Here is a 12,634-nt window from a genome sequence, read left to right on the forward strand (position 1 = left end):
TTGAAAAACAAGAGAAGAAAATGAATTTCTATCAAAAGTCAGTGAACCTGGAAGAGAACCTCAAGTCCCAGGTGGCAGGGAACCACAGCCCTGCTGATACCTTGATTTTAGCCTAGTGAGAACCTGAGCAGAGAATCCAGCCACACTATGCTGAGCTTGGGACCAACAGGATTGTGAATTAATAAACTGTCTTAAGCCATTAAACTTGTAGTATTTTGTTAGAGCAGCAATAAAAAAAAAAACAAAAAACCAATAGAGCATTCATTAGATATTAGTAGAGTGCATGAACATTGGATGAGTGAGTGAAATTCCAAGGAAGGCTGCATGAGAAACACACGGATAGGTCTCTCTGTTAAATACTTTGGGTCAAATGCTGGAGCTGGTGAGGGTTGGCTTCTGAGAACTGATTGTTAAATACTCAGAAAATTGACCAACCAATTATTAAACTATTGATAGCTTGAAACTGGCCATGGTGGGAGTATTTAGACTAATGGGAATTAGCAAGTGTTCCACATCAGGGCTCTCCCATCCCAACACCCAAAGAATCAGTTTATCAGCAACTACTGGATAAGACCATACAAGTAGATGAAGAATTAAATCCACCTCAGGGAGGGTGGAAGAAGACATTGGGTGTCTGGCTGCTATTGTTTAGGCTCTCCCGCTGGGAACATAACCTATACCACCTCCAAAGTGCAAATGCAGGTAGTTGCTACCTGTCAAAGTTACATTCTAAACTGGGGTTAATCCCAAGACTGGTTTTATTAGGATGTCTCAATGATGTCCCAATGTTAATGAGGCCATCTGTGTAGCTTCTGGGTCCAGGGTCAAAAGCGGGGCTGTACGGGATTAAGGCTCCTTTGTGGGGTCAGCCCCTGTTTCCCCCAGGCTGCAGTCATTCTGGCAGTGAGTTATCTGTGACTACCAATGACTCCAGGACAACAAAGAATGTTTTCAAGAAACTCCTATTTTTGTCCTCTTCCTATATTTCATGAGTGGGTAGGGACTCCTAAGCATTCAGGGTTTGTGAGTTTGAATGTGACAACATTTAAGATTTGGTGACTTTGGATAAAAATCTCAAAAGTAAGAGCCAGATCTTATGCCTGAGCCATTGAACCTGGCACCAAACGCTTCTTTTCTTGATGTTCAGACTGTGTCCAGAAGCCCAGAGAGCCCTCAGAAGAAAAGAGGGCCCTGCTCAGAACTGGATACAAACACTAAGGATCATTCACTGCAAACAGATCAAGCGGTCTAACAATTTTGATGTATGCAGCAAGCTTTTTTGGATCAGTAAAAGTGTATAAATAATCACAACTAACATTTTTACAGCAAATCCTTTTACATCTGTTATCTGTGATCCATGTGCTTCCTTACTAGAAATAGTAGTTGGTTTATGGAAACACTGGCTCTTGCCCTGCACTTCCCAACTGTTGCAAATCCTCTTTTTTTTTTTTTGTCATGCAGTGTGGCTTGCAGGATCTTAGTTCCAAAACCAGTGATTGAACCCATGCCCTTGGCAGTGAAATTGTGGAGGTCTAACCACTGGACAACCAGGGAAGTCCCTGCAAATCTTCCTTCTGTAGGGTGCTCCTGTCCCCTCCTTTTCCCCTCCTTTCAAATGGGGAACTTCATGCAAGCTCATCTCTCCTCTTCCTCAAACCAGATGGTGTGTGATAAATGAAGTGAAATGGCTAGAGAGGTGGGATCCTTTGCTTTGTGGAAACTTCTAGGGGCCTGAATCTCAAGGTCTCTTTTGACAGGTGGTTATCAACCCCTCAGGCCCCTCCAACACTCAGGAGAGGAGGAAGTCATTGTTGAGGCATGGCTTTCCTGGGTGGCCACCCACAGACAGCATTTCTGGGGCCCCTCACATTGCCCTAGAAAGACCCTCCTTGTTGATAAAGTGGCCCAAATAACAGTTTGAAAGACACAGTCAGGGTGGCGAGTGATTACTGCTGGGAGAAAAGGAGTATATTGTGTGGCTTTAGTGCCAGAGAGAGCCAGGCAAGATGCTATGCCTCCTGGAGTGGCAGTTTTCTTCTAGAAATGGGCATGATGTCATGAGATTTAAATGTGTGGATGCAGACCATGTGAGCACAGTGGTTTCATTTAGCAAGCAGTCACTCTTCTCCTTCTGGGGAAACAGCAGCTCCTAAAGTGGACAGCTGATAAAGAGTCTTTGCTAGCCCAGGGGGCTGCTGTGAAGGGCCTTCTGCTCCCCAGGGGCCTGGACAAGAGACTCAGCAGTGCAGCCTTCTACAACAGGGATACTCTGAAGTTGACCCAAAGTATCTCTCAGAGAAACCACATACATCCAAAAACCCACTGCTGGTGAAGCAGATCAGATGCAAAATCACACTTAATTTTGCAATGCAGAGGTACAAGTAGACACAGGGCAGCTTGAGTTTGACAGCATCCTTACAGAGCTATGCTGTCCCAAGCAGAACACTGGGAAAGTGTATCAGCCAGCCAGAAATCCAGAAGACATCTAGATTAAGGTAGGGGACACAGATGGCCAAAGAGAGGCGGCCAGAGGTTGGAGATGGCCAGATGTTGAAGGTAATTTGGGTTATGCTGGTTTGGTGTTTCCCTTTGCCTCCAAGCAGTTTTTAATTTTCAGTTGTGGAGGCAAAGATCAAACAGATGTTGAGCTCACTCTGAGTGGAAACTCAGATAGCCAGGCCTAGAGATGTCACTGAATCAATCTAAAGGCACTTGAGGCTAACCAAGCATACCTGACTTCCCATATGTGTTGGTTTTCAACTATGTCAACAGATTTCTTGACATTCCTCCCTTTAAAATGGAGAAATGAATTTTTCTCCCCTTGATTGTGGGCCAGACTTAGCAATGTGCCTCCAATGAATAGAAAGTGGTAAAAGTGACAACTTATGACTTCTGAGACTAGGACTTCTGAAACTAGGTGTTGTGACTTCCCCCTTGAAATCTCCCTCTTTTGGAGGAAGCTAGCTGTCAGGTTATGAGGATACTTAAGCAGCCCATGGAGAGGCCCATATGGAGAGAAACTGGGGACTAATAATCAGAACCACCTTGTCATCCATGTGTGTGAGCAACCTTGGGAGTGGCTTCACTAGCCCCAGTCATCTGAAGGCTGAAGCCCTGACCAACATCTTGATTCAACCTTATGAAAGACTCCAAGTTAGAGCCACCAGCTAAGCTGATTCTGAATTTCTGACTGACGGAAGATAACACATGTTTATTACTGTTTTCAATTATTGAGTTTTGGGGTAATTTGTTACATAGCACTGGAAAATTAATAACCTGTAGAATCCAAACCACTGATCTCTTTGGTGCACATACATTTAGTATTGTTCTGTTTGCTTGGTATATTGATCCTTTTATCATTATGCTGTTTTTTGTTGCTCAGCTCTGACCAACTCTTTGTGACCCCAGCGACTGCAGCATGCCAGGTTTCCCTGTCCTTCACTATCTCCTGGAGTTTGCTCAAACTCATATTCACTGAACCAGTGATGCCATCCAACTATCTCATCCTCTGTTGTCCCCTTCTCCTCTTGCCTTTAATCTTTCCCAGCATCAGGGTCTTTTCCAATGAGTCAGCTCTTCATATCAAGTGGCCAATGTATTGGAGCTTCAGCTTCAGCAACAGTCCTTCCAATGAATATTCAGGGTTGATTTCCTTTAGGATAGACTGGTTTGATCTCTGTGCAGTCCAGGAACTCTCAAGAGTCTTCTCCAGCACCACAGTTCAAAAGCATCGGTTCTTCAGTGCTCAGCCTTCTTTATGGTCCAACTCTAACACCTTTACACGATTACTGGAAAAAACCATAGCTTTGACTATATGGACCTTTGTTGACAAAATAATATCTCTGCTTTTTAATATGCTGTCTAGGTTGGTCATAACTTTTCTTCTAAGGAGCAAGCGTCTTTTAATTTCATGGCTGCAGGCACCATCTGCAGTGATTTTGGAGCCCAAGAAAATAAAGTCTGTCACTGTTTCCATTGTTTCCCCATCTATTTGCCATGAAGTGATGGGACCAAAAGCCATGATTTTAGTTTTTTGAATGTTGAGTTTTAAGCCAGCTTTTTCACTCTACTCTTTCACTTTCATCAACAGACTCTTCAGTTCCTCTTCACTTTCATAACAGTGGTGTCATCTGCGTATCTGAGGTTATTGATATTTCTCCTAGCAGTCTTGATTCCAGCTTGTGCTTCATCCAGCCTGGCATTGCCCATGATGTACTCTGCATAGAAGTTAAATAAGCAGCGTGACAATATACAGCCTAGACGTTCTTTCCCAATTTGGAACCAGTCCGTTGTTCCATGTCCGATTCTAACTGTTACTTCTTGAGCTGCCTACAGGTTTCTCAGGAGGCAGGAAGGGTAGTCACTCAGTCGTGTACAACTCTTTGTGATCCTATGTACTGTAGTGCACTAGGCTCCTCTGTCCATGGAATTATCCAGGCAAGAATATTGGAGTGGGTTGCCGTTCCCTTCTCCTTGAGAGCTTCCTGACCCAGGGATCGAACCAAGGTCTCCTGCATTGCAGGCAGATACTTTACCATTTGAGCCACCTGGGAAGCCCAGGTAAGGTGGTATTCCCATCTCTTTAAGAATTTGTTATAATTTCTTGTGATCCACAAAGTCAAAGGCTTTAGTGTAGTCAATAAAGCAGATGTTTTTCTGGAATTCCCTTGCTTTTTCTATGATCCAACAGATGTTGGCAATTTGATATCTTGTTCTTTTGCCTTTTCTAAACTCAGCGTGTACATCTGGAAGTTCTCAGTTCACATACTATTGAAGCCTAGCTTGGAGGATTTTGAGCATTACCTTGCTAGCATGTGAAATGAGTGCAATTGTGCAGTACTTTGAACATTCTGTGGCATTGCCCTTCTTTGAGATTGGAATGAAAATGGACTTTTTCCAGTCCTGTGGCCAGTGCTAAATTTTCCAAATTTAGTGGCATATTGAGTGCAGCACTTTTATAACATCACCTTTTAGGATTTTAAATAGCTCAGCTGGAATTCCATCACCTCCACTAGCTTTGTTTATAGTGATGCTTCCTAAGGCCCACTTGACCTCACTCTCCAGGATGTCTGGTTCTAGGTGAGTGATCACACCATCGCAGTTATCTGAATCATCAAGATCTTCTTTGTACAGTTCTTCTGTGTATTCTTGCCACCTCTTCTTAATATCTTCTGCTTCTGTTAGGTCCATACCATTTCTGTCCTTTATTGAGCCCATCTTTGCATGAAATGTTCCCTTGGTATTGCTAACTTTCTTGAAGAGATCTCTATTCTTTCCCATTATATTGTTCTCCTCTATTTCTTTGCATTGTTCACTTAAGAATGCTTTCTTATCTCCTTGTTATTCTTTAGAACTCTGCATTTAGATGGGTATATCTCTCCTTTTCCCCCTTTGCCTTTCACTTCTTTTCTCAGTTATTTGTAAGGCCTCCTCAGACAACCATTTTGCCTTGTTTGCGGATGGTTTTTGATCACTGACTCCAGTAATCCATCCATAATTCTTTGGGCACTCTATCAGATCTAATCTCTTGAGTTTATTTGCCACTTCTAACCGTATAATCATAAGGGATTTTATTTAGGTCAAGTAGTTTTCCTGGCCCAGTGGTTTTCCCTACTTTCTTCAATTTAAGTCTGAATTTTGCAATAAGGAGTTCAGTCAGCCCCTGGTTTTGCTTTTGTTGACTGTATAGAGCTTATCCATCTTCAGCTGCAAAGAATATAATCAATCTGATTTTGGTATTGACCATTTGGTGACATCCCTGTGTAGAGTTGTCTCTTGTGTTTTTGGAAGAGGGTGTTTGCTATGACCAGTGCATTCTCTAGGTAAAAGTCTGTTAGTTTTTGCCCTGCTTTATTTTGTACTCCAAAGCCAAACTTGCCTTTTGCTTCAGGTATCTCTTGACTTCTTACTTTTGCATTCCAGTCCCCTATGATGAAAAGGACATCTTTTTTTTTTTTTGGTGTTAGTTCTAGAAGGTCTTGCAGGTCTTCATAGAATCATTCAACTTCAGCTTCTTTGGCATTAGTGGTTCGGGCATAGACTTGGATTACTGTTATTGAATGGCTTGCTTTGAAATGAACCAAGATCATTCTGTCATTTTTGAGACTGCACCCGAGTGCTGCATTTTGGACTCTTTTGTTGATTAGGAGGACTAGTCCATTTCTTCTAAGGGATTCTTGCCCATAGCTGTAGATATGGTCATCTGAAATAAATTTGCCCATTCCCGTCCATTTTAGTTCACTGATTCCTAAAATGTTGATGTTCACTCTTGCCATCTCCTCATTATATAGTGTCCCTCTATATCCTTGGTGATTTTCTTTACTCTGAAATTGACTTTGACACTTACATAGCTTCTCTTACTTTCTTTCGGTTAATTTTTGCATGGTGTATTTTCTGCCATTCTTTACTTGCAACTTATGTATATCATATTAAAAGTGAGTTTCTTATAGACTGCATGTACTTGAGTTATCTTTTAAATCTAGTCTGCCGATCTCTGTCTTTTAATTGATATATTTAGACTACTAACATGTAGTAATTATTTACATGTGACAGTTTAAATACATCATTTTATTTCTTGTTTTCTGTTTTTCATTTCTACTTGCCTTCTTCCCTGTCTCCTGAACATTGTTTTAGAATTCCATTTTGTTTAACCTGCAGTGTTTTTGAGTATATCAAATTGTATAGCCTTTTCAATAGTTGTTATAGGCATTAATATGTGTTGAACTATATTTATCATCCATCTATCTGTTATCTATCTATATGTATTATCAAAACATACTGGTTCATTTTACTAGTTAGAATGAAGTGTAGAGCCTTATTTCTCTTTATGTCACTTTATCCTACTCATTTATAATGGTCTTAACTATTTCCTCTGCATTTTTGAGAACCACATTAGGTGGTGGTTTCATTTTTGCTTCAACTGTCAAACATAACTTTAAAAATCAAGAGGAGAAGGAAAATGCATGGTATTTCCCAAGATTTTTTCTCTTACCATGTTCTTCCTTCCTGATGTTCCAAGATGCCTTCTTTTATCATTTCCTTTATGTTTAGAGAACTTTCTTTAGTTATACTTTAGGGTAGACCTGGTGACAGATTCTACTAGTTTTCCTTCATCTGAGAATGTCTTGAATTTTCATTTATTCTTGAAGGATGTTTGTGCTGGATATAGAATTCTGGACTGACAATTCTTTTCACTTAGCACTTCTGTTCTCATGGTTTCTGATGAGAAATTTGCTGTCTTTCTATTTGCTTTTTCTCTTTAGTAATGCACTGCTTCTCTCAGACTCTTAAAATTATTCACAAGTTTGACCATGATGTGTATTAGCATGGATTTCTTTGGATTTATCTTACTGGGGTTTTGTTTAACTTCTTGAATACTTAAGTTTTGTCAAATTTGAAAAATTTTTAGTTCTTATATATTTGAAGACTTTTTTCTAGCCCCACTCTATCTTGACACTCCCTTTTTTTCTTTCATATCTAGGGATTTGGAGGAGACACCAAGGTAAGGTTTTTAAAAAATAATCCTACATGTCCCTGAGGCTCTATTCACTTTCCCCCCCAGACTGTTGTCTTGCTGTTGTTCAGATTGAGTGACCTGTCTTGTTCTACCTTCACTGATAATCTACTCAGTTTTCTCTATTCTGCTGTTGAGCCCATTCAAAAATTTTTAGTCACTAGATTTTTCACTTCTAAAATTTCCAGTTCTCTTTTATATCTTCTATTCATTTTCTGAAACTATTTCTTTATTTGTATTGTGTGTTCATAATTGCTCACTGAAACATTTTTATGATGATTTCTTTAAAATCTTTGTCAGATAACTCTAACATCTATATAATCTTGATGTTAGCCTCTGTTGATTATCTTTTATCATTCAGTTTAAGATCTTTCTGGTTCTTGGTATGATGAGTGAGTTTTCAATTGAAGCCTAGACATTTGGGATTTTATGTTATGAGACTCTGTATCTTACTTAAATCTTGTGTTTTGGCAGGCCTCCTCTGACACTGCTTCAGTAGGTGAAGGGGGATGCTGCCCGATTACTTCTAGGTAGAAGTCCAGATTACTCACTTGGCCTCCTTTGACACCCGGGACTGGGCTGGAGCTCCTTGTTACTGATGAGTCAGGGTGGGAGTTCGGGCTTCCACAAGCCTTCTACTCATATCATCCTGGCTTGAAGGTATAATTTGTTACTGCCTGGTTGTGGTGAAAGTTCACGCTCCCTGTGTGGTCTCCACTGACACCACAGGGAGAGGTAGGGCTTATTACTACAGTGGGTATGAATGTCCCTGCTCCTCACTTGGCCTTCTCTGATAATTTATTGATGAGGGTGTTGGGGTACCATGTTAAATCCTGGCAACAGAGGAAATACAGGCTTCCCAAATTGACTTTTGCTGCCAGGAGTGGGGCTAGAGATGTTTTTTGTTTATGGTGTTTGGTTGGAGTAGCATTGTTTTCATTGACAAGTATTCTGTCTTTTCTGGTCCTTTGGCTAGAGACAGCAGACTTTTCTTGAGGTGTTTTTGTGAGTATCTGTCCATGTTTTGGGGGATGCCAGCTTCTCCAATATCTCCAGTATCCAGTTTGGATAGATAGGCAAAAAGGAAACTTAGAACTTGATGCCCTGTCATTCATTTGACCCTGAGGTCCTTAGCCAGTCTGCTTTCTTCTCTCCACCTTTCTGAGTCTCTTATGTTTGCTTTACACATAATATCTGGGGTTTCAGTTGTGCTTCATGGGAGGATTATGGAGAAGTACGTCTATTGCATCTTTTTGGAAATGGAATTCTTCAGATCTCTCTGAAGAGAGCAAGCACTTTGGCTAATTTTCTAACACACTGGGTTTCTGACAAAGCTGAGTGATACACCTAATTAATTCTATGATTAAAGCAAACATCTCTGACTCAAGGGCACTAGAAACTCTTTTACCAACATCAACAGCCTGCCTTGTGCCATTATTAATGTGTATCCCTAGTGAAGTTTCCTCTGATTCATCTTTGTTCCCCATCCTCATCTCTCAGGGTTTAGCACAGTGTCTGGTACAAGATGTTCAACCATTAATAACAGCAATAACTACTATCTATTAATTGTATATTACATGCTGGGCCCTTAAATAAATATTTTGAATTTGTCAAAACAACTCTGAAGGTAGATAATATTATTCCTAATTTACAAAAAAGGCTATGAGGCTCAGAGAGGTTAAGGGAAGGAAGCCAGCCTGAGGGGGATTGAATAGCTAATTAAATCACCCAGATATGGTAGAAATGTGAATGCAGGCTTGCCCCAGTTCACTGCTGTTGCTTTTTATCCCTTACCACCCTTCTTCAATTGTCTACAACAAGTATGCCAAAGTCAGCCAGCTGCCTGAGTTGGCCAGAGACTGGGGTCCTCACACCATTACTTCTAAAAAAAGATGTAGTCTGGGGATGCTATCTGCAGATCTGTAGTTGAAGACTTTATTGCCAGAAGAGGAAATCATACAGGAGGCAAAGGGGTGTATTCTAGAATGTCTAGGAATTCTAGAGAGACAATTACAATTTAAGAGTGCAAGTTCTGGAGCCAGAATTCCTTAGTTCAAATTCTGGCAAGGCCTCTAAACTCACTGTGTGGCCTGGAAAAATTACTAGATTGCTCTGTGTTTCAGTTTGCCATCAGTAAAATGGGGGCAATAATAATAGTACCTACATCACAGGGTGATTAGGAAGATTAAATGAATTTTTACACATCCAGGCTCAGAACAATACCTGGCACATAGGGAGCATGCAGCAAATGTTGGCAAAATATAAAAAAGAAAGAAATTAAAAGATGAATAAGACACAGCTTTGCAAACTAGAGCAGCCAGTCAAGTGAGGGATAGGGCCTTAAGGCTCAGAGAGGTGGTAACTAACTCAGCCTGAATGCAGGGAGGGGCAGTAGGGACTTCCCTGCAGAGGCAACACTTGGCCTGAGTCTCAAAAGGTAGGACCTAGCCAGGTGGGCAAGGCAGAGGCATCACTGGAGCGGAGACCCAGAGGCTGGAGAGTCTGGGACTTGATTCTGGGATAGGGAGCCTTGCAAGAGGGAAGAGGAAGGAGGGTGGGCTGGAGGGAAGAGATCACTGTTGTCAGGAAGACTTGCTCCAGTGGGAGAGATGAGAGTCCTTTCAGCTTCTCAGGCCTTAGCCACTTCCCACCCTGACCACGAGCAGGAACTCTGCCCCTAGGCCTGGAGGAGATGCAGATTTCTCCTCTGGGCAGCTCAGGGATTTTCATGATCCCTGAGAGTTCCGGTCAGCTGGAGATCTCATTTCCATAAGCAGCAAGGTTGCTCTTTTTCCATTGTTAATAAAAGATGTGTCCCGGTGACACCTGAGTGGGGATGAGGTTCTATTAGAGTGACAGATGGAAGGAGGAAGAACGTGGCCCTGGGAGAGTAGGAAGAAGAGACTCAGAAAAAGGGAGCTGGAAAGGCAGACAGTCCACTGTCTGAAGCTGTACCTACCGCTCAAACTGTCGCTACCTGTGACTACCTGCTGCTGCTGCTAAGTCACTTCAGTCGTGTCCAACTCTGTGCGACCCCATAGGTGGCAGCCCACCAGGCTCCCCCGTCCCTGGGATTCTCCAGGCAGAACACTGGAGTGGGTTGCCATTTCCTTCTCCAATGCATGAAAGTAAAAAGTGAAAGGGAAGTCGCTCAGTCGTGTCTGACTCTCAGCAACCCCATGGACTGCAGCCTACCCGGCTCCTCCATCTATGGGATTTCCCAGGCAAGAGTACCGGAGTGGGTTGCCATTGCCTTCTCCATGTGACTACCTAAGTTTAAATAAATTAAAATAAAACAGAAATTCAGTTTCTCAGTTGCACTACTTTCTAAGTGCTTACTAGCTACATGTGACTGGTGGCTACTCTATTAACATAGAGTTAGAACATTTCCATTATCTCAGAAATTTCTGTTGGTCAGCACTGGCCTGGAGGCACTGCGGGGAGGCATTTCTTCCAGCAGCTGACTTTGAGAGAAGGTAATAATTCTCAGGGCAGTGGTGGGTGTGCTCAGTTGCTCAGTCATGTTTGACTCTTTGCAACCCCATGGACTGCCAGGCTCCTCTATCCATGGAATTTTCCAGGCAAGAATACTGGAGTGGGTTGCCATATCCCCCTTCAGGGGATCTCCTGACCCAGGGATAGAACCCACATCTCCTGCATTGGCAGGCAGACTCTTTATCATGGCACCACCTGGGAAGCACTCGACACAGTGGAGTAAGCTCTGTTTACCAGATTACTTGTCAGGGCCGGACCCCATTTGCACAGCCAGCATCTTTGCTGTGCCTTGGAGACACAAACAGAGAGGCCGAAGGTCAAAATATGGCTGCCGAATTGTTCTGTGATAAAGGGTGAGGCATTTGAGCAATGAGGAAACTCAGGTGTGAGAAAAGCTGAGGGAAATAGCTTTATACAGAGGGAAGGAGGGAGCCACCCAATCTTATGGCAGAAAGATCGAGGCAGGACTTGGGGGAAGATGGTAAAATCAGATTATAGTTTTCTAGTAAAAACATCCTGCTCTTCTTTCAAAACTGCAGCAGAGACTCAAGAGCCATAAAATGAGTGATGAGCTGGCCGGTCCTATGGAAACCAGGGAAGCAGCTGAGCTGAAAATAGGATTCAGGGGCATGGGCACAAGGCCAGGCAATATTTATGGAGTGTCACTGCAAGCTTGGCCCCGTGTTAGGCCTCCGGGATACAAGTGAAGCTAAGACAGCCCATCCCCCTGCACTCCACACTGCAAGGGTGAGTGTGTGACAAGAGGAGAGATCCTGGAGCTTACAGAACACAAGAGAGGTAGGAACTTGTTAAGGGGGGGAATCATAACTGCCCTCCACCCCACCACCACCACCACCACAGAAGGCATGGGCTTCCCTGGTGACTCAGATGGTAAACAATCTGCCTGCAGTGAGGGAGACCCAGGTTCGATACCTGGGTCAGGAAGATCCCCTGGAGGAGGGAATGGCAACCCGCTCCAGTATTCTTGCCTGGAGAATTCCATGGACAGAGGAGCCTGGTGGGCTACAGTCCATGGGGTCTCAAAGAGTTGGATACGACTGAGCAATTAACACACACACACATACAAAGAGGGCATGTCTGTTTGGTTGTGAGGGAAGTGCAGAAGCCACCAGATGGGGTGGGGTGTGAGACAAAGGGGTAACGAGGCAGCGGAGGCAGGGTGTAGCCCAAGGGCCATGATCCTCCTTGTCTCCTACTAGGCCTGGCTCGGTGCTAACCAACACCAGGGCTGGTGGCCAGTCGTGTGCTGGGGACAGGGGGACCGAAGCAGGGTGGAAGGGTGAACCCCCATTCTTGTTGAGCTCTTTTGGGTGGAGAGGAGGAAGGGATTCCCAAGCCCATCAGAGGAGGTGAGCCTTCTCAACTGGGAGTGCCCTGGCCAGCTGTCTCCACCCACCTGAGCTCCGCCAGCTTCCTCGCCATGGGCCAAGGCTTGCTCCGCATGCTGGCAATTAGCTTCTTCTTATCTTCCACCTGCTCCAAGATCCGGGCCAGTTCCTCCTCAGACAGAGACTCCCCACTGGAGGTACTGGAGGCCACGGAGGATGACCTGGAGCAGAGGCAGGGTGGAGTGGAGGAGGGTGGGAAGGAGGGCAGGGTCCTCGG

General features: G+C 43.4%; 1 protein-coding gene across 1 annotated transcript in view; it reads right to left on the bottom strand.

Annotated features, from left to right (window-relative positions):
- TMC2 (transmembrane channel like 2) overlaps positions 1-12,634 on the bottom strand; it is a 94,613-nt gene that overhangs the window by 53,843 nt on the left and 28,136 nt on the right. Inside the window, exon 4 of the mRNA XM_043479128.1 lies at positions 12,426-12,578. Coding sequence (XP_043335063.1) covers positions 12,426-12,578 — 153 coding nt within the window. The remainder of the gene's footprint in view (positions 1-12,425; positions 12,579-12,634) is intronic.

The sequence above is a fragment of the Cervus canadensis genome, chromosome 10 (genome assembly GCF_019320065.1).
Source record: "Cervus canadensis isolate Bull #8, Minnesota chromosome 10, ASM1932006v1, whole genome shotgun sequence".
In the NCBI taxonomy this organism is placed as follows: Eukaryota; Metazoa; Chordata; class Mammalia; order Artiodactyla; family Cervidae; genus Cervus; species Cervus canadensis.